Source organism: Sander lucioperca, chromosome 4 (assembly GCF_008315115.2).
Source record: "Sander lucioperca isolate FBNREF2018 chromosome 4, SLUC_FBN_1.2, whole genome shotgun sequence".
NCBI lineage: Eukaryota > Metazoa > Chordata > Actinopteri > Perciformes > Percidae > Sander > Sander lucioperca.
The window spans coordinates 26,770,328-26,793,017 of NC_050176.1; the positions used below are offsets into that span (position 1 = coordinate 26,770,328).

The 22,690-nt window shown below is 41.0% G+C and overlaps 1 protein-coding gene across 1 annotated transcript; it reads right to left on the bottom strand.

Annotated features, from left to right (window-relative positions):
* Positions 1–395: 395 nt before the first annotated feature.
* On the bottom strand, positions 396–17,683 carry LOC116040434 (putative methyltransferase NSUN7). Its single transcript, XM_031285752.2, has 13 exons — positions 17,671–17,683; positions 17,401–17,526; positions 16,648–16,830; positions 15,688–15,746; positions 12,964–13,100; positions 12,591–12,743; positions 11,141–11,324; positions 9,885–10,098; positions 9,608–9,751; positions 9,415–9,516; positions 9,006–9,123; positions 4,683–4,806; positions 396–1,440 (listed from the first exon to the last, which is right to left on the bottom strand). Exons 1-13 carry the CDS (start codon positions 17,681–17,683, stop codon positions 478–480), a joined length of 2,520 nt encoding a protein of 839 aa, XP_031141612.2. The 3' UTR covers positions 396–477.
* Positions 17,684–22,690: the final 5,007 nt, after the last annotated feature.

Genomic DNA, 22,690 nt, shown 5'->3' on the forward strand with positions numbered 1-22,690 from the left:
TTCATACCTGCCTAAAACTTTTGCACATTACTATATATACATATATAGTATGTATATGTGTGTGTATCACAGGGGAAAGTATGAAATAAAACTATGAATGAATTTAAACAAGCTTCCATTCAGCAAAAAGAAAAATACATAACTCCCTGTTTTCAGCCCTCACCCTCCGATAATATACATACTGTCCCTAAATGTTAAAAATCTAAAAAGGGTTCAATTTACAATAATATACAATAAAGAAAAGCTGGCAAATGTATTTAAGTAATGACTTGCTATAATAACTTAATTATTAAAATTGTCGAGTACATTTCTGTAGAGTGTGAACTAAAGTCATGCCAGAGACAAAGAAATCATATTTTAACATATTTTTTATTTCTCAAATACAATATTTGTTTTTAAATATTTTCAAATAATTTACTTTTATAATCGCACCGACTGTAGTGTCAGAGCATGCCGATAATTTAATTTACCACAACATCAGTGAAGATGATCTTTGTATAATCCAGGCAGAGAGACCGAGAAGGATGTTTGGGCGAGCTGGGAGTGGGAGGTCCGGGACGGACGCTGACAGAGAGAACTACCACTCCTGCTGCTTACAGAGCTGGGGGATGGGGACGAAATGGGTGGCAAGACAAAATCTGCAGGCTTCAACACATCCTCTGTCACCACCTCGATTTTAGGCCTGACCACCTTTCCTCTGGCCTTAAACTGACTTTCTGGTTTAGCTCCATCCTTTATTGTTTTCGCTGTTATTTCAGGCTCAGTGTTGTGTTTCTGCACCTGCTTGGAGGCTGCATGGGGAGCAGCAGGTGGAGCAGGACTGGCAGGGGAAAAGGTGCTAAAGACCGTCTGCTGTGATGTAATCGTTGCATTTTTACTTAGCTTGTGCGCCAGGGCTGTGATTGGAGACAAGTGGCTGGAAGGTTTTGCAGAAGACATCAACGTCAGTGTAAGACGAGGTATTCTTCTCGGTTTACTTTTTGTAAGGCGCCTCTTGAGATGTGATTGGTTGACTTTTCTCTTTGTTGATTTCTTCTTATGGCTTTTAGGGTAATGCTTCGAGACTGTGGTAGTCCTGTTGGTTTGTTTTGGTCGTCGTTTGACTTTTGGCTTACTTCCTTTAAGCCCTCTGGTCTTATTTCCTCCCTTTCCCTCCTTATCTTCCTCCTTTTCCTCCTCTCCCTCCTCACCACATTCACCTTTCTTCTCTTCATGTTCTGAAAGTGCAGCTGGATCTTCTCCATTCACAAGCTCCCTTCCTGTCTGCCTCTCTTGGCTCGAAGGGAATAAAGGTTTGCTGCTGGGTGAGGCGGGGCGGTTCTTCTTGCTTTTCCCCTTTTTAGTGGTTTTTGATTGTTCAGGAATTATTCCACCCAGGAGGCCCTTTGCTGCTGCCCTTGCCAGCACGTCGTGGACTGTTTCTACCTTAGTGGGATCCGCCTGAAAAAGCAAGGGCAGCTTAAGATTTGATGTGAAGACACAACACATTAAAACCACGGGTCTCTTGGGTAACATAACACCAAGGAGATCTATACAAGAAAACACAACGCTGTAGAAAGGAGCCACAGCCATAATGTTAACCTGCAGAAGAGAAAGGAGAGCTCACAGGATTTATATCCTGACATAGTGTGGGAGATCATTTGAAAGGCAACATGATAGTTACTGTCACAAGCCACTTATCTTTTCTTCCCCTTTTAAAGCCACGCAAGCAGCTCTGTGAGGTCGTACTTCGTTGGTGCTTTTCAGCTAACGCTAACAGCATTGTCAGCATGCTAACATGCTCACAATGACAATGCTAACATGCTGATGTTTAGCAGGTATAATGTTAACCATGTTTACCATCTTACTTTAGCTAGTTAGCATGCTAATGTTAGCTATTTAGCAGAAAACGGAAAGTACAGCTGAGGCTGATGGTCATTAGTTTTGCAGGTATCAAACCAAAGTAATGGACAAATGATTGTGATGGCGCTAGATAGTCTGGATCAACAGAAATACATTTTGGAGTCACCTTCCGCTCTCTGTGTGTTGCCGTTCTCAAACACATCACAACAAACTTCCAGCTAGGATGCTACTGAAAATGGCAAGTTTTGAAGAAAATTTGGGCCGTGCAATAAGACAGGCCTGCTTGGTTCTTTTGGGGAATGATTGTAAAGATTTACAAAGAATATGGTTACAGCATTTACTCACTAACTGGGACGTTTTGGGACCGACTGGCAGGTATTTGCTGTGGACAAAGTAACCTACACACGGTGATACACTGGTAAGAGCAAATTACATTTAACCATGTATCCAGCTAATTTAAATACCCCGCGTTATTGTATTATGTGAACAGTTAACTTCATTTAATATTTTATGTGGTGTTTTCTTTTGTGGGGTGCAAATGTTCCACCAAAACAAGTTCCTTCCCGAGACTATTTTGCAGATCCACCATCGCTGCGACCGGAGCCTAGCGCCGCCCAAGACGATTGTGATTGGTTTAAAGAAATGCAAACAACCCAGAGCCTTTTTTTCTCCTATTCCAGAATGTACAGTATGTGTGGTGTAGCCAGATTTTACTCTACATCGCTGTCGTGATAGGTCTGGCAATGCGAGACTAGGTGCAAGATGACCATCAAGGGAACCAAAGTGATAATAGTCTAACTTTAAAAACTCAATAGTTGTTGATACATTTTAGTCTGTACCATCGTGGTGGACAACTAATGCCGGTTTCAGACTACACAATATCAATAAGAATCAACTGGGCACGACAATTGATTCTTTTATCCCGTGTAGTGCATCATAGTGAATGACAACCGACTCTGCATCTGGGACTTCCTGACAAAAAGACTAATGTGTCCATGTATGATAAATTCCACATGTTCTGTGATGTTGATCAATACGAGCACAGAGCACTTTTCCATGCACAACTGTGATCATGGCGAAGAGAGAAGAGTAGGAAAGTTCACAGTCGTTCACAGGCTTTTGCGAACACAATACAGCCAGAATTTTAGCCTACACACCGCTTCGGACGGCATTGCTTGTTTATCTTCTTGTTCCCTGAAGTCGGTCCTTAGTACCTCCTTCATGGTGACATCACGCTAATAAACTGACATACCCCTGAAAAAGTACTCTGAACATGTCTAAGCCTATATGTGAGCGATGAACAGATTTAGGACCGAAACAATATGTTGTCAGCAGGTCCAAAACACACACACATTTTGCTCCATGTGTACATCAGTATATGTGTAGGGGTAAAACACTGTCTTCATCTGCAGTGACATTCAAACAGAGTAGAAATTCCTGTAAATCTCCCGTAAGACTTTTTTCTTCCCTGTCCCCCCCCCACCTCTGTCTGTCTGTCTGTCTGAATCTTCATACTGTCTCTTCTCTATAATGAAAGTTAAATGACAGATTGTTAAGCTCACTGCTGAAAACACTGCAAATGCGTATTTTATTCACTCTCAAGTGTTTAATCTGACTTTACACTGTTTTTCAGTTTTCTTGCATTGACAGCATAATATGCTCTGACTCATTTATAAGCCTGAAAACTATAATTATGCTGCAACATGAGACTTTGTGATAAAATGGAGAAGACAAGAGAGTGTACTGGAGCGAGGCATGAATGGTGGCAGCCTGTCAGATGTGTTTTAAAGATAAGATTTGTCAGGTTTTTCTTGTTTTTCAGAAATTTCTGGACACATCTTTTCCCAATGTCTGTTTTCTTGGGTCTCCCTCTACATTTTTAAAAGGGAGATTTCAAGGAGACTACTTGTTGCCTTACCCCATCTCTTTCTTGCTGTCTCTCTATGCTGCCATGGTGTCTATTTCATATCCCTTTAAATCGTCCTCTAGCACAGTTTGACTGGTGTGAAGTCATTCATCTGAGCAGCAGTGAAACACATCTGAATTGTCAGTGTAACTAAATCTGCAGCCGCCGCTCTGACGTCTGATGTCGATTAAATTAGACATGATGATCATTAGATTTAAAATTACTGCACTGCCACTGGACAGGTGAGCAAGACCTGCCCCCATGTGTAAGTGTTTGTGTGTGTGTGTGTGTGTGTGTGTGTGTGTGTGTGTGTGTTGGAAAAAATATAATACAGGCTCGGTCCCCTCACTGCACCATTTTTTCGAGCTGCAGGGGATGAAAGGAGCAGCATCTAATTTCCTTCTTTATGTACTTTTTATGAGTGGAGCAAGAAGAAGAAAAAGGAGGGGGGCAAATAGATGGAGCAACGAGGTGATGCAACACGACCGTAGGGGTGGAGGGCGGGCTGGAAGAACACAGAGAATATCCATTCATCTTTGCTGTAAAGTACTGAAATGTTTCAGGCGTCTCTTTTTTTTTATAGAGTATTGGAATAATGCTGCAGTGTTTCAGGGGAGAGATAGTCTGTCTGTGTGTGTGTGTGTGTGTGTGTGTGTGTGTGTGTGTGTGTGTGTGTGTGTGTGTGCGTGCGTGCGTGCGTGCGTGTGTGCAGACAGGCAGAGCCAACCAGCTTCCCAGCAGACAGATAGTAAAAGAGTGCAGCCTCAGCACTGCTGGAAGGTCTCATCTCAAAGCAATCACCCCCCCACACACACACACACACCACAGAACCTCTGTTCCCCTTCAATCTCCAAACACAACCTTGCCCTCCACATCTCTCTCACTTTTTTCCTGTCAATTTCCACGTCTCCACCTTTTCCTTCCCCTCTCTCACCTGTCGGGACAGCCGTGCGATGAAGCAGCCGTTGGTGAACTGAGATGTTTTGAGCCTGAAGAATTTGGAGTCTGTTGTGTCTGTGCCTGACTGGGAATCGTCTGGGAAAATCGGACCGTTCACCCTAAAAGAAAAAAAAGATAAAAGATGCTATGTAGCATTTTAACATTAATTCATCCATGCCACATTAACTTAGAGATGTATTACTGTAAACGAATGGGAGTATTGCAAGAATGAGCAGTTTCAGGAAACTGTACTAAAGTACCATCAATTATTTTGACAACCAAATACAGGAAATTCATTATTCAAACTCTGTATGTGGCACCTTAAATATTTTTTGTTGAGTGTTTTCAGGAAGATGGGAGAACTTTTGCAACGTTTGGAGCTGTCTCTTAGGAGGACGTGGGGGGTGATGATGGCGCAGTGGATATGACACATGCCTTTGGTGTGTGAGATCTGGGTTCAATTCCCACTATGATACATCAACCAATGTGTCCTTGAGCAAAACATTTAACCCCTAGTTGCTCCAGAGGTGTGCGACCTCCGATATATAGATCAACTGTAAGTTGCTTTGGATAAAAGCGTCAGCTAAATGACATGTAATGTAATGTAAAGGACGTTAGGCGACGTAGTATGAAGAGCGACAAAGTCTGTGTAGGGAGGAGGTCGGGGTGGATGGATGAGTCAAACAAACGCAGTAAACAGTAGCCTAATAAGGAAATATTGCAAATACGCAGAACTAGCTAAACTCTGTTAAACCTACAAAACTTAAAAGTCAAAGGAAACCTTTTAAATCTCTGACTACAAGCTGTATCGATACACATAATTAAGGTTTTTGGGGCTCCAGGTCAAGTGGTGATACACAGTTTAGTTTGTTACCACTATCTTAAAGCATATAACTTGAAGAAGCCAAAAACATCAGTAAAAAAGAGGCAATGACACACGCAGCTTACTGCGTTTAGAGACATACAAAATGTTTGTTTTACTGCTAATCCTCCCCATCCAATTCTTAAAAAGATCTGTATTCAAGAATGAAGAAATTATTTCTCTTTGCTGTTTTTATTTTTTGATGCAAAGCAACCTATTATATATGAGGAAAACAGTTTGATGGCAGTTTAGAAGATTAGCATGTTTCTGCCAACTCTTCTAAAAAACAACATAGGCAGCATGGTGCTACAGTAGATTTGTGTTTTCCCTGAACAAGTACTGTAAACACAGATGTGAACAGCTGCTGATCGTCACATTGCACATTGGTAAGTTTAGTTTAAAGAGTTTATGTGACCAAATATAATAACATTTGGATTTCTTTAAGAGGATGGATGGTATGAAATGAGTTGTGTGTGCAGCAGGCGTGAAACAGACTCTGAAATCTTCTCCACCCCATTCACCCCAACTGTAGGATTAACTGCTGTCCCCACGGCAACAGCAGTTGATCCTTTATACTGTCGCCAGCCTGGTGACTGTCACCTCTCACACTCACATTCACAGACACACAGTTGTACATGATGACTGGTTTTATATAAGTTGACATCTTGTTTGATCTCAGTGAAAGTAGTGTGAGCCTTGATGGGTGAATTCAATAATCTGACAGAATCTCAGTGACAGTAAGAGCACAATTAGCTTCAAAGTTAATTTTATGATAAAGCAGGGGAGCTTCACTGAGCTGCCATTCACTTGCCGCTCTCTGTCACAGGCTGGTTGGGTAGGGAATGAAAAACAGTGTCTAAATGCCTTCAGCTTCGTGTTTGCATTTAAAGCGTAACTCTCGCCAAAATGCAACCTAGGGTCTTTTTGTGAATATACCCGAGTTAGGACGGAAACGCCACTTTTAAGATTTACCGTATTCTCGTTTTTTGGTCAAATGGACTTTTGGGGACAGGCTCTGGAACTCCCTCCCCCAAGAGATCCGCACCTCTGAGTCCCTCACCATCTTCCAGTCTCGCCTCAAGACCCATCTCTTCACCACTGCCTATCCGTAGCCCCACGCCCCTTCCCTTTTCATCTGTGCCTGAATCTTGTTTTGTTTTGTTTTGTTTTGTATGTTTTTATTATCTATACCTGCCCTGTAAAGCGACTTTGAGTTCGTGAAAAGCGCTATATAAATTCAATTTATTATTATTATTTTGAATGGGAGTGCTGGGGGCACTTCTATGATAGCCTCAAAATCGCTATTTTTAAAACACTTAGAAGGCTCAACACAACATGAAACTTTGCTCGAAGTATCACCAGGGTCTCTACACATGAACTCGAGCATTGAGGACATTGTTTGTGTACACAGAGTTTACTAAAAAGAAAGGTTTTAAGCAACTCATGTTAGCAGTTGTTGTTTACGCTATCTGCCATTTTCTCAGTCAAAAAGAGTCAATCTCTGAATGCGAATGAACGGACTCCATAGGACAGGGGTTTCAAACTCAATTTCACTAAGGGCCACACTGGAAATGACGATCACAATAAGGGCCAGACATGTTGAGTTTATTGACATGTTTTTATTTAGCAAAAAAAAAGTCAATTAACTTTGTATTATTGCATGTCTCATATAGCTTTCTCCCATACAGTTTGGTTGACATAAAACCCTAAAAAAGTCAGCAAAAAAGTTTCTTAGCCATCGTAGAATTTAGCAAGTCATGAAAAACAAACATTACATTTTTAAAAGCAGGTGCCACCCAGCCGACTCACAACAACCTATTTCACAGCCTGAATATTAAAAAACTCTCTGCTTCTGTGGGGAATTCTAAGTTTGACTTGGGTATATTCACAAAAAGACCCTAGGTTGCACCTTTTCGGCCATTTTTGTGGCCATTTAGCTCAGTTGGTAGAGAATGTGCTGAGGGTTTGTTCCTTAATGCAGAAGGTCTAGGGTTCGAATCCAACCTGTGACAGTTTTCCTGCATGTCTTCCCCCCTCTCTCTCCCCTTTCATATCTCTGCTTTCCTGTCCAATAAAGGCAGAAATGCCAAAAAATGTGAAAAAAAAAAAAAATTAGAATTTAGCCCGACAAGCCAGACCAGACATCAAGATTTCCTCTGCACACAATAGGATAGCGCTACAACCAACCAGAGCAACGCTAGTTGATAGATTAAACTTTCGCCGTATCAGGTCAGCAAAACTCCGAACACATCTTCCTTTTTAAAGAATGACTTCAGTGCTTAACTCCAAGTCTTCCAGAGTTGCGGCCAAAGCCGTGTTCGCCAGCAGCAGCCATCAACGGAACCGTTGCAACTCTGCCGTCATTATGTTAAGCCCGCCCACCCACTCTATACACGATGTGATTGGCCTGACCATAATTTGTTTTTTCCAGCTTGCAAGCCAACGAAGAGTTGCTAGACTGACCCTGGCTGCAAATTACATTTGCTGCCGCTAGGGTGCGTCTAGATTTCTAGTAGGCCTGGCAAACTCAATTCCTTTTTAAGGATTCAGGTTATTCTGAGACACTCACTAAACTGATCCGGGTTGTGCGAGTCATTGAGTCACTTGAGTCAGTATTGCTAGCTTGCAATGTTTCGGACTGTCTGCTCGACCTAATTGCATTTAAACATAGTACATTTATACACCAAAACCTACAGTAGGCATAGGCTACGTGCAGAACATTGTATGTTATTTCAGAAGTGAAAGAATGGCTTTTGTTGTTGATTTGCTTTACCCTGAGCTCGAGGAGAGCTCAGGGTAAAGCAAGGGCATAGCTGGCTGATGCGCGTGATTGACTGACTCACGCGAGAACTCATGAGTCATCGACAACTCATGAGAGTTTAGTCTCATGGTCTGCGAGCTTGCAATGTTTCCGACTCTGAGTCTGCGGGTCAGGAAGTTCCTACCTGTCTCGGACTGTCTCTCTGCTCACTCAGTCGCTTGAGTTGACTTGTAGAGTTGTCGTTGCCTACGAAATTGTAAGTTATAAAGCTTTTGGCAGCTAAGATGGCTAGGACTAGTAGTAGCTAATGTTGCAAGAGGTGTTGTGTGTGGCGCTGTTATCATTTTAGATTGAATTGTAGTAGGACTCAACTGATCCAAGGTAATGATACTAGAGACTCGCGATTCATGAGTCAATTTAAAGACTTGTGTGAAAGATCCGAGTGAATCACGACTCAAACAGGTTTACATTTCTAGGCTACCTAGAATTACTTTTTCTAAAAACCCTTATGTTTGGCCTGTACAAGAAATAGCACATAACTAATTTTCATTTCCTCATTTCATTTGTGGTTTGAGTCTGTGGGCAAGTAATGTAAAGTCTGATTGCATAATTAACTACCTAACAGCCAGAAAACTAATGCACAAAGATAGAGCATGGTTTTGTGTGTGTGTGTGTGTGTGTGTTTGTTTGTTTACCTGAAGGGCAGCAGTTTGGGGTGCGTGTGTGTTTTCTCTAAAACTCTTTTCACCAGTTGTTCATTTTCCTCAGGATACACTGAGCGTGTGCAGTAGACCAATGTCTGAACCTTTGGGACTGACAGAAAAGGAGGGAAAAATATGCATTTTTTTTAAACAGTGGCAGACTCAATCTGTCTGAGTGGCAGGGGCAAAAAAAATGGCACCGGTGAGCAGAAAGGCTTCTAGCATGAAGGGTAGTCTATATGGCACTGCAACATGTTTTATCTATTTTAAGGGCACCTTACAGGTCACTTTATCACGTATTCTTCAATCGAAGGGCACCCTAGAGGGCACAACTATCATGTTTTATCTACAATATCTACCATAGGGGCACTGGAGAGCCACTTTTCTTTCAATATATACTCACAGGAGAGAGCGTGTGCTAGCAGTCGTGCCTGCTGGGTGGCCATTGTGTGTATTTTGCTCCGGGATACAGAACTGTGACACAAGTCTGGCAGTAGATCCCAGTCTGACAACCGAACAAAACGTATTTAACATTTTTATCATACACTACCGCTATCAATGTTTCAATATATTTCATTTTCTACATTTTTACGTACCTCCATGTTCACTGTGGATGGTTGGCACAGGGTCATTGAGCGCGGAGGACGAACACTGAGGCAGAACTATGATGACCTTTAAACGCTGGATGGTGGCGTTCCACTCATCCAGACCAAAGAAGGCTTCTGACAAGACTCGCACATCTACAGTGGACATAAATTAGCATCAGGAAAGTCATGCGTATAGAAGGTGCGCATATAGATTGAAATAGAAATATTCTCAAAAGGCTCATACAGTGCATCATACACTTAATTTTTTCCCCCATTCATCACTCACTTTTGACGTCCATTTGTGTGAGTAGTTCTTGTATCTCCTCTATCTGTAAAGGAGGGAGATCAGCACCACACACCAACACTCGGCCAGAGCGGGCAGCGGCCGCCACAGATATATGAGCCACGGTCACAGCTGAGAAAGACCCCACCACCAGGACGTCACCGTTATCAAACAGCAGGGGGCGTAACGCGCTCACTGCCACACACACACTCCTGTCCTGCAAAAAGAGACACAGAGAAGCATACTTGTTATTCAAACATGCGTAGAGGATTTTCTTCTTTTTCTTGACAAAACTATACCCTCCAGTGCTGTAGACTGCTGTGTTGCTAATCAAGATTAACAGCAAACTGATTTCTTTAACACAGTTACACAGATTACATTCACATCACAACATGAATCCAACTGTGAAGGCCAAAGGCCCTTTTGTAAAGAGCAAACCTTTTAATCTGTCTCACAAAGTCAATTCAATGAAAATGCATACTAATTAAACCTATGCCCACTTTTCCAACTATTCTTACTACTTCACCTTCTTCTTACACATTTAAGTGAGTAATCTAGTTTAGTGTTAGCTTTTCAGCTTTTCAGCATTCACACTCATTGTCTGCAGGAAATGCATTTTCTAGTTTTGCTTTTGATAAAGTGAATGTAGTGAACAGAAAGAACTGTTGTTGTCATTTGTGATGAATAGTTGGCCAGCAAAGATAAGAAGAATATCTGGATTTACTTTGTTGGTTCAGTTTATTGTTTCATTTATATTTTCCCTCTAAAAACTGAGTCACTAAAAGCATATCAAACCATGTTCACCTCTTTTTAAAGTAATTAAGAGAGTTATTTATATTTTCACTCTCAAGTTGATACATTTACAAACCAACACTTGCATTTCGACTTAAGAAAGTAAAGAACCGGTATTTTTGGGGGGCTTTTCCCTTTATTATAAAGTGACAGTGGATAGACCGGCAAGGGGGCAAGAGATGGGGGATGACACGCAGCAAAGGGAAGCAAGTCGGATTCGAACCCGCGCCGCTGCAAAGGACTCAGCCTACATGGGGCGAGCACTCTTACTGGGTGAGCTAGAGGCCGCCCCCAGTAAAAGATACTTCTACTTCAGCTGGATATGTACACTTTCAACCAGTCAGTCTTGTACCTGTCTTCTAAAATTATCTTCAAAAGCTCCCGAGGGAGGAAAGCATGTTTGTCATTAGTGAGTGTTACCTCTATTTAGATCAATTACACCCTTCACTACACACATTCATACATACCTGTATGTTAAGTGCATGTGTACTTGTGAGGCTGCTATGCTGCAGCAGAGCATGAAGCGGTTGGGAGAAGACAAGTGTGTCTGGACAGAGAGGGTCTCTGCAGAACGTTGCCTCTCTGAGGTCAGTCATGATTTTCACTTCACACAAGCCGGTGCTTTGTAACGCTTCGCACACTTCCTCAACACTACAGATGAGATAACATGTTTTCTGTTAGGTTAAAAGTTTTATTTGAGGCAAAAACATCATGGGGTAAAGTAGAGGATATAGTTACAACAAATACTGTGACTCAAATGCACTCCAGGGTTGTCTGGTGAACAGTGCTGCAGCATTTTAGCTTTACATAAATAACCACAGGAGCACTTTTAAACCTCAATTCATATGAATGCTGAACCTTCCTGTCTCAGATACGCCCCGGTGAACTTCACCCACCATTTACCTCATATTGCAATCCCCCCAAGCACAGCCTGTCACTTGGTGTAATTTTATTAACGGCCACTCTGTGAAAGATTAACACTTGTCCTAACCTGACACCATGTCCCATAGACTAGACAATCCCTGCTGGTTTATACCAAAATAGGCTATATCCCCTTTCACACATGCATTGCAAACCTGAATTTATCTAGACCAGGGATCTTCAACAGGGGGTCCGGGACCCCTAGGGGGTCCTCAGAGTCACTGCAGGGGGGCCTCCAAATTATTGTTGATTTTTGAAAGTCTTAACATGATTCCAACATATTATTAGCAAATATAAATCCCTACTGATGATAGGATTACTGGCCAATAGGTAATGTAGTCACTAAGGTAGCCATCCACAGATACAGTTCATCCCAAAGGATTGGGATCCTTGGCTTACAAAATGTTGAAGACCCCTGATCTGGACATTACCCATCATCGCATCTGGCTACCTCTTTATCTCATTGGTTGCCCTTTAAAAGGTCAGTGGCAACAATATAAAAGTTGAAATAATTTGAAACTTGAACTGCGTTCAGTGGCAATTTTGAGTGGTGTGCCACGCCAAGGGTAGAGCTTCCTCTTAGTTGTCTTCACTGCTCTCCCCATAGAAAAACATTGGCACGGCCAGCGCAGATGGGTTTTACTGGGATCATGTGCAGGAGAATTGGGGGGGGGTGTCTAAATGCATGTCAATCACTGCTCAGGCACACACATTCATTCTCGCTTGTGGGGGGAGGGGCTTAGGACACCGTTTTGGGCTTTAGCAGAAAGGGGGGAGGGACTGAGAAGTTGTTGATGTTCAATTTTTTTTTGGCTAAGTCCTGGATCTTCCCAATCCTACCTACAGCACCTTTAAATGCAGGCACTAAATAGGACCATAATAAATTTGTGAACAAATGTGAAATAAACAATTGACTGCATGGCCCTCTTTCTGTGTGTGTGTGTGTGTGTGTGTGTGTGTGTGTGTGTGTGTGTGTGTGTGTGTGTGTGAGCGTACCTGGTCTTGAGAGTATTGACCCACGCATAGAGTGGCAGTTGTTTTGCTCTATGCTGTTTGGTCCTAACAGGATCAGACAGAAAACAAGAGATGCTCTGCAGATTCTGTTTCACTCTGCAGCGAGCTAAAGATGCTGCCAGCTTGGTTTTACACCTGTAACACACACACACACACACACACACACACACACACACACACACACACACACACACACACACACACCATCATAGTAAACATATTTCAGATCACATTTTCACGTCTCCTACCTTCAGTTTGTGTGATATCCAGATTTAACCACAATTTCAAAGTTGCACTAGAAATAAATGCGAGATGTTACCATCCCCCCTCAACCAACACACACAAACACACAAACCTCTGTAGACTGCTCTCCAGGTCCCTGACTTCCTGGAAAAGCTCCTCCCCTTCCTTTGTTGAACGTTCACGCAACAAAAACCTTCGGTCCTGGAAGTCAAACAGCATCACCATCGCCAACGGCAACAAGTCACTGGACTGAAAAACATGAGCGCTTTCATCATCATCGTCAACTTAATCATATAGAATATACAGATACAGTAGCATTAGACAATAGCAATATGCAGATGTGATGGTGCATTCATGTGCTCCTCATATGGTCCCATTTCCCGAGTTGGGAAGTCGTTCTTCTGACTTCGGTGTGTTAATGAGCTTTAAGTCATCATGTGGAAACAACATGGACGCTACAAAGAAGATGTGTTGTATGTTAGTGCTCAGAGTGTTGAAATAACACGTTGATTGATTTAAATTGGAGATTTTGTCCCAGACTTGTTACACCTGTACATTCCCTCAAACCACTAAAATATTGCTTTACCTGACTTTTATCGGGGTTAATGTGAATAAATAACTTTTCTAACTAATTTAGGTCGCTCTACGTGGACAGTAATTAACATTTACAACCTAATACTATATTACAAATTACATGGGAGCAAGAAATGTATATGCAATACGTCAATTAATAAAAAGTTTCTCACCATCACCACCACATTTACTTTCACCTGCCATGTTCCTGCGTAATATGACATCAACTCAGCAAGTCGTGTACCAATGTTTCCAATTATTCCGACACCACATGAATGCCGCATAAACCAATATTCACTCTCTTTTTGCTCAGTTTTGGTCTCCACCAACTTCTGAGGGAAATATCTGTCTCTTTAGCTGCTAAATGCTCCTCTATCTTCACCAGCTAAAGTCGCTAAGTGTGTCTGTCTGCTGTTGGTTCTGAGCAAGTTGTAAACGTTTTTTGTTGCGCAAAAAAGCTTCCTGTTGCATCTGTGGGTTTCTCACTACAAGCGACCCCTTTCACATAACATTTAGTCAATTGTTAATATAAAAATATTTATTATAACTGCCTTAAGGAAAATAAGCAGATCTTTTCCTCACACTTTCCTTTCTTACTTTTATGGCCACGTACGAACATCCTTTCCCTCAACTCCTTTTCTCAGGGTGTGTGTGTGTGTGTGTGTGTGTGTGTGTGTGTGTGTGTGTGTGTGTGTGTGTGTGTGTGTGTGTGTGTGTGTGTGTAGAATATGTATATTGCAGTAAAGAGGTGTGTGGAATCACAAAGAGCTGTGTGGCAGCCTTTATAGTCACACTTGCAGACAAATGATCTATCAGCCTGTTCTGTATGTTTCACCCATCCCTCAATAAAGTCATCCTTTACACACACACACACACACACACACACACACACACACACACACACACACACACACACACACACACACACACACACACACACACACACAGGCTTGGTGTGTCTCTTTCCCATGTATGTGTCATCACACAGTGTTTTATAGTGTCATTTACAGTCTCCCAGTTGGAGAGTGCGTCTGCCTCGCTCCTGTGTGCATCATTTGCCACCTATAACCAGCCAGACTACGTACAGATCTGAATACAAATGGCCTTTAACTGCATCCCTGTCTCTCTCACTCGCTCTCTCATTTTACCATATTCTGATGGAGCACATTCATATGGACAGACAAAACACTGCTACTTTATTTGAAGACAGATAACTCCCAGACAGTTTAATAGAGTAAGTGCTGAAGTGTTTTTAATCAGTTTTGGGTTTGAGACCACTATGGAGCTAAAAGAGTCTCAATAAAGATAAATGCACACACTACATTCACAAATGCATACAAAATTCAGAAATGCACACAACATTTACAAATGCACACAAGATTCAGAAATGCACAGGACAAGATTCAGAAATATATTTCTGATGCACACACGAATATATCTTGATTTACAAACTGCTTGCGGTCTGTGAACTTCACTGCATTTGTGTGTGAATTTTGAGACTGCCCTGACTTGGCTCGACACACAAATGCCTTTTTTTAAACAGGGAATGTTCTGCAACCAATCAGATATCTCCCTTGTTTTAGCCAATAACCGTCCAATGACCGAGAAATGGTGACTTTCACTGGGTATGGAGTTTGCCGCTTTCTCGTCAGACTGTGTGGAGCTCCTAAAGTTGAGCAAAACATTACGTGAATTACTACGAGAATGGATGACTCCACCCACATTCATATAGTGCTGTCTGAACGCGTTCATGTGATTGGCTTATAAGTAAACAATCCCCCACGTGGGGTGCGTTCTTGTGATTGACTAAAACAAGGGAGATATCTGATTGGTTGTAGATCATTCCCTGTTTAAAAAAAGGCATTTGTGTGTCAAGCCAAGTCAGGGCAATCTCAAAATTCACACACAAATGCAGTGAAGTTCACAGACTGCAAGCAGTTTGTAAATCAAGATATATTTGTGTGTGCATCAGAAATACATTTCTGAATCTTGTCCTGTGCATTTGTGAATCTTGTGTGCATTTGTAAATGTTGTTTGCATTTCTGAATTTTGTATGCATTTGTGAATCTTCTGTGCTTTTTAAATTTTGTGTGTGTATTTATGAATTTTGTGCGCATTTGTGTATCCTGTGTGTGTATTTATAAATCATGTGTGGGCATGTATGAATCCTGTGTGTGCATATGTGAATGTAGTGTGTGCATTTATCTTTATTGAGACTCTTTTAGCTCCATAGACCACTCATGTCAAATCTGGTTGGACTCACAATATGCTGAGAAGTGTGGAAGCAGCTGTCAGTAATGATGTCCTCTAGTAAATCACGGTCTAGGAGAAAAGAAATGTTGTTAATGGACAAAAATAAATACATAAATCAAAACTAAGACATACAAGACACAATAAAGTTATTGAAGAGAAATCTTAAAGGCTAAGTTCACCCAAATTAAACACATTTATTAAAATTTCTATCTACACCCCATCAAAATCAAGGTGAATACAATTGTGTTTGTGGTTCTTGCAGCAATGAAAAATCACATTCAAATGTTTGATAGCACCGTTTCTTAAAAATAAAAATGGTGTTTTTGTTATTTCAGATAATCCATAGAGCTGGCCTTTAACAGTTTTTTCATTGTACTGAGGTGGTGGCAGACATCTTACAGAGCAATATCTCCAAACCTAGCCAAACAAAATCAAAACTATCTGCAGATACCAGTCATTCCCTAAAAATATCATATATTGTGTGTTAAACAGTGTGTGCTTGCTGTGTGAGTGCCTTTGTACATGTGTATGTATGTGTGTCCATGGCATGCACCCTCTTATCACCTCCCATACAGACATCTGCTGTACGTCCAGCTCAAGTAATTTGCAGCCACATAGAGAAATGAAATGTATTATATATATATATATATATATATATATATATATATATATATATATATATATATATATATATATATATATATATATATTATTTAATCTACTGTCTGCAGTTGAAGCTGCTTTTCAAAAGTGAATATTGGAGTTGACACATGCTGCAGCTCCACTGCTATTCATTAAAGAGATAAGGCTCCCTTATAGGAAGTGTATACTGTAAGGTCCACAGAGATAGCAGTAGAGTAGATCAATTAAATGTATCCCTGACTTTATGTTTAACCATCAGCCTGTCCTCTCCAGACAGGGTACGTGGTTCAACTAAAATCTCAAAGCTAGTAACTTCAGAATTCAATACATTTAAGTGTGTTGAAGGCGAGTTGGTAGGCCTGTCTCTGAGTGGGCTTGTCTCCTCTCTCTGGTAGCGGTGTGTCCATCTTCTTCCCATAATGCAGAATCTGTTGCGTTACTGGCTTTTCTGTCCGCAGCTGCTGGAAAATGGCTCCTGCTTGCAGGTAGGCCTGATCTGATGGAGGAGAGGCTGCAGAGAGAGGGGGGGAAATATTGAGATAAAGGAGGAGATAGAATTGAGGTTTGTATTAGTGTAGTGCAAATTGGAGAGAGGATACAAAGACATGTCATGAAAGGAGGGAAGAAACATCAGAGGAGGATAATGTATTAGTTACAGCATGCCCTAGAAGCAATACTTTTTATTGTTACTGCAGGTACTCTTTCCAAAACAGTACAAGACATTTTATCCTGTACTCTAACTTAAGGATATATTATTAAAATTTGGATAGCTGCTTTAACTGCTGCTTACAGCTTAGCTATAGGTAACTGCAACCTGAGGCCACACAGGTATATTTGAGAGCCTTGTCTTTCTTTTCAAAATAAAAGCCCTTGCCCTTTGTCCGGTGTTGAACCGCTGCTTTCATCATCATACGTTGATATGTTTGATTGGTGTACGACCACACTCTTATGGCCTCCTTGATAGATGGTTGAATATTAAGAACCCTTACACTGCACTAGAAAGTAAGGTTGAATACTTTTGAATATGATTACATCTCCCAATGTGAGACAACATATTGAAAGATTCTGAATTGTATCTTACCTGGGGAAGGTAAAGATAAATGAAGACCAGGAAGAGAAGGTAGAAATGAGAAGGGATGCTTGTGGTCTTGATGTGAGATGATCTCTTCTGTCACAGAGCTTGTGTTGACATCATCGCTGGAGCCCACTGCAAGAAAGGGGGAGCAGCTCATGTTACACACACACACACACACACACACACACACACACACACACACACACACATATAAACACACATATAAACACACAAAACACAACAAACAAACACAAAAACAGCAGCATAAAGACTTACCTTTGTCTGCCATGATCACAGCAACACCAAACACTTGTCAGGCACTTCTGTAAACAATTTTTAGTCTGTCTCTCAACATTTATGTATTTTACTCTTTTATGTTCCTGCCAGCCTCTGTTGAACCAGCTAGCATCTAAACATACACAAACATTGTTTACAGAGTTCAATCTGAGAGGTGCAAATGTAAATAAGACGCATAGCGTTAGTCATGGCTGACATGTGATCCACCTTCCAGTTTCTGTGAATGTGAGACTGTCGGTGGGTAACTGGGCTCCTCCTGCTGCAATTAGGTGGCCGGTCAGATACATCAGCATGAATAAATAATGGACCGCTGCCCGACCCTGGACAAAGGTCCACCTCTTACTGACCTGCTTTGCTCACACACGCTTCACACACACACACACACACACACACACACACACACACACACACACACACACACACACACACACACACACACACACACACACACACATACACACATATGAGCTAGCAATATACAAGTTTGCAGGATGTGGCTTTTCAACAATGATGTGGCCGTTTGGATGACATCACTTGACTTGGCACGTAAGGATTAATATCCAAAAGTTGCAGGGACCACTAGCCTCTAATTAAAGTGGACAGAAACACAGACAGAATGTAATCAGCTTTCACAGCACTCATCAATGTTTAAGCACTAAGTTCGAATTGACCAGAAATGTGCAGCGTGTCCAATAAGGCCATAGCAGTGCAAATGGAATAAATTAATGAATATCAAACAGCAGTGATTTAATGAGTGTGAAGCGGTTTCCACTCTCCTCCGCAAGAGAAACTCTAAGTCCACTTTAGAGGAGCAGCACTGGAAGAAAAGGCTACAGCAGCTTAGTGTAATCTGCATAGACGATGATGGGCTGTTTAAAATTGCATAACAGGTCTTACCTTTGTCATTCAGAATCTTCCTCATGGGAGCAACACAGCTCATCTTCTCAAAGAAATGCAGCTTGGGCAAATATCCAGACTTTGACTATTAACCACAAATTGCTCTAAAAGTCTCTTCCTACTCTGCATCATAAAATAGCGTCCCACTTCATACACTCATCACCCTTTTTGTCATGCGTGGTCCTGTTCTGTCCTGAGTTTGAAATACCATGGCAACAATATGATAATGAAGGAGGCATTTCCTCTCTGTGACAGATATACAGTAAAATACATAATACACTGTTTAGGACATCTTTTAATATTTAGAGGTTACATCATGTGTTATCACGGTAAGAACTCTTCTTAAGAGTATACAGTATATAAAGTATATAGTACCACGTCTGACCAGTGGGACTTGTTGTAAACTTTATTCATTCTGCACTGTCTCCTCATGAGTAACAGCAGGGAGGCATCAGGCAGCAGATCAGATTGAGACTGCTCCCTACTGGCCACTGCAGTGCTTCACACCTCAAGCAGTGGTTAAGATGTCCCATGAGTCCAAGTGCAACAAAATCTTGTTGGAGTAAATGTTGTGTTAAAAATGCAAAACTGGTACCCACCTTGTTATCACATCCTGCCTACACAGTATTTATTGTCAGCCAAGAATTGCATGAGAGAACCTGCTCTGGGTAAGTTAACCTTTCACTCTTGCGAAATGTAACAAAGGTATCTGGCACGCCACAACAATGTTGGCGGTTGGAACCTTTACCGATTGAAAATGTAATTTAGTAGTACTGTTAGAGCAGGATGTGGTGGGTGGTGAGTTGTCCTCAGACTAAACAAAAATAAACTTAAAACTCAAAATCCAACAGCCAGTGAGGCACTGAAAAAATAAATCTTACGCAAGGAATAAAAACGTTCAATGTCCAGGCAAGAACAGCGTTTTTGTGAGGTTTATTTCAACATTTTTGCCAAGCAAACCATTCAAGGAAATAACAATGGTGTCTCCCTTGCCCTGGTAAAAACCTGCTTACCCATACTATATGTAACTTCACCTGGCTCAGGCTGCCTAGTACCTTCAAAACAAAAGCACTAACATAAATAAAGATACTGATGTCATTATCAAACTTAGTCAGCTGTATAATTCAAACAAAACAGCAACACAATAAATAAGTAAAAATGTAGCTATTAAATATAACAATGAGCTCCAACAATGGGCTATCAAATGTTAAACTTCTTACCACACCCTCTTTTGAGCCGTTAGAACATCCTAGGAGCTCTTTTCATACTTAGTCTAAAAACAAAAGTCTAAAATTTGGTCTGAATAAAGTGTTTTTCATCCAGCCAGAACAAAATCCCAAATTACCACATTCTTGCAGTACAGTATTAATGAGTAAGACGCTTGGACATGCAGTAGATTGCATGTATCTCTATCCACTTGTATTTGGATTTCACTATGGTGGTCTGCTGTCAGTGAATGTATCATCAACGTATTAAATATGAAACCACACTTTAAGTTGTGACTTGGTTAGCTCACTGAAAATATACATTTGAATGTGAAATATTTGTTCCAAATGGGTTTTATTAAATGGCAAGACATATTTAAATCAAGAAAAGAGTTCCAATGATAATAAGCTAGAATGGTTATATTAAAATATTTCAATTTAATATCATGTTAAACTGAAACTATATAATTATAACTATAGTATGAAACATGCACTACTACTAACTGTGTTTTACTTTCCATCTCTTCTTTTCTGACATTGAAAGGTATTTACCATTATGGTAAATGAGTGAAAAGTGAACATTTTAACCTAAGTGTAACTTAAAAATAGTTCAAAATAGTCTTTCATTCAGTGTTAATGACCTAGGATGTCATTAACACGTTGTTAAGTCATCAAGCAGTTTGGTAGCTTTTGTGAAAGAGTTGTAAATAGTTATAGAATCTTGGCTATCTATCCTGGCTATAAGAAAAGCACTTAAACTCAGTGGGCCTCTTCCTTTTAACTGATGCTACAAATCAAAGCTTTGTGATGTCTGTATCAAACCAACAGAGGGAGACATTTGACTCTTTTTTTGTGATCAAATGTTTTTTTTTTTTAATTTTCTTAAAGAGAGCAAGAAAAACACACATCCAGTATACAGATAGTGCATGGGATGTACAATAGTTGAGAACATTTTGCTTCACTCTCCCCGCAAACCCTCCTTGGTGGCGACCCCCACCCTGGGGAGACATTTTACGGAGTTATGTCAGAGATACAGTACAGCCTTATTCCTGCAGTGTGTGACCATTTCAAAGTGACTTTCTGGCCTTTATTTGAGTATTTGACCACAAAGAATGTATGAAGCTGACTCCTCATATCAGTCTTTCTTTTGCATGAACAGGGGGAAGACTATACTCAGCAGACGAACCAAGTATCTAAATGGACCATGAAGGATAAACACAAAGTTGATTAGTTTCCTAGTGCTTGGTAAGCTACAGAAAAAGCAGGAGGGTGTTCATCAGTGTGTGGAAAAACCTCAGTGAGCTTTTCTGGGGGCCAAATGACCCTCACTTCTCTGCGGGTGAGAGTACAGCTGGAAAGATTATCCCATCCAACACGCGTCATCAATGTCGCCTCACAACAGGCCTCCAGTTGCTCTGTATGGGTTTGTGCGTGTGTGTGTGTGTGTGTGTGTGTGTGTGTGTGTGTGTGTGTGTGTATAACAGCGTATTCAATAATCGGCCCGGTTGGAGACGCGGGTCGTGCGGCCATAAGCCGACCTGGAATTTTCTCAATAAAGGTCTAATCTTTACGGGAAGCTGTACAGCGCTGGGAGGAGTTTCTCTTCTCTCTTTAATCAATTTACTTTCACACACTCACACCAGTGTTCAATCACATTCAGTATTTACACCTTTCTGTAATGTGTGAGTGTGTGTTGTCCACTTGAGTGACCTTGAGTTGACCTTCTGCAAAAAAAAAACAAGGGCCAGGTAACCTGCACTGTGTGGCCAAAAGTATGTAGACGACCAAGCATTAGTATACCCATATGTGATTGTTGAAAATCTCATAACATCCTTCACTCTTCTGGAAAGGTTTTTTAACAAGATTTCGGAAGCTGGCTGCAGAGATTTGCTCCCATTCGGCCCCAGTAGCATTAGTGAGGTTGGCCGATAAGGGCTGGCTCGCAGTCGGGGGTTCCAGTTCATCCCAAAGGTGTTAGCTGCGGTTAAAGTCAGGCCTCTGTGCAGACCAGTACAGTTCTTCCACACCAAACTGGGAAAACCATTTCTTTATCAACCTCATGTTGAAACGGGACCCATTCACGCCTATTTTTTCTTTTCTTATGCAACAGTTATTTTGTCTGTATATATTTGTTCTCTGTATTTATTGTTTATTTTATATTAATGTTTTATATGTTTGTTTGTTTATGTTTGCACCATTCACCAAGGCAAATTCCACGTAAGTGTACTTATTGTGGCAATACATTTTTTTCTAATTCTTATTTTTGGAGGTAGGAAACACACTAATATATAAAATATGATTTTATGGGTGTCCATGTGGTTGAGAGGCATACCATACCTTAACTTTTTCAAATCAGTTGAATATTAGAACTCCATAGACTGAAACTGATGAAAGATAATTTGTGCTCAAAGTGTATTTGGAAATTTACATTTCGTTTCTGGGTCTAAGCTGTTGAAGTCCTGAGTAGTTGATTTGCTTCAGTAATCCCTTGGACTCCTTATTCATGCTTATGAGAAGACAGATTTGAAATACTGAACATATCAAAATGTAAATGTGCTTTTCCAGTTATAATGGTGGGCATCATTAGAAACTCCAGAATTATTTTGAGGTTTTGGAAAACAGCTAGACTTCTGGATTTAAAAGATTTGGTAAATGTGAGGGCAGAGATCGTAGCTTATGAGTCTATTCTATCTTGTTTGATCTCTCTCACTCATCAAGTCCCAATTATATATATATAAGTTAGACACACACGCACACACACACACACACACACACACACACAAACACCCACATACACACACACGCTCACACACGCATACACACACACACACACACACACACACACACACACACACACACACACACACACACACATGCACACACAAACACCCACATAC

Coding starts and splice junctions, on each gene's coding strand:
- LOC116040434 (XM_031285752.2), bottom strand. Junction 10,099..11,140: donor CACATGCACTTAACATACAG/GTATGTATGAAT, acceptor CTCTTTTTGCAG/GACAGGAGTGTGTGTGTGGC. Junction 9,124..9,414: donor GCTAGCACACGCTCTCTCCT/GTGAGTATATAT, acceptor CTTTTCTGTCAG/TCCCAAAGGTTCAGACATTG.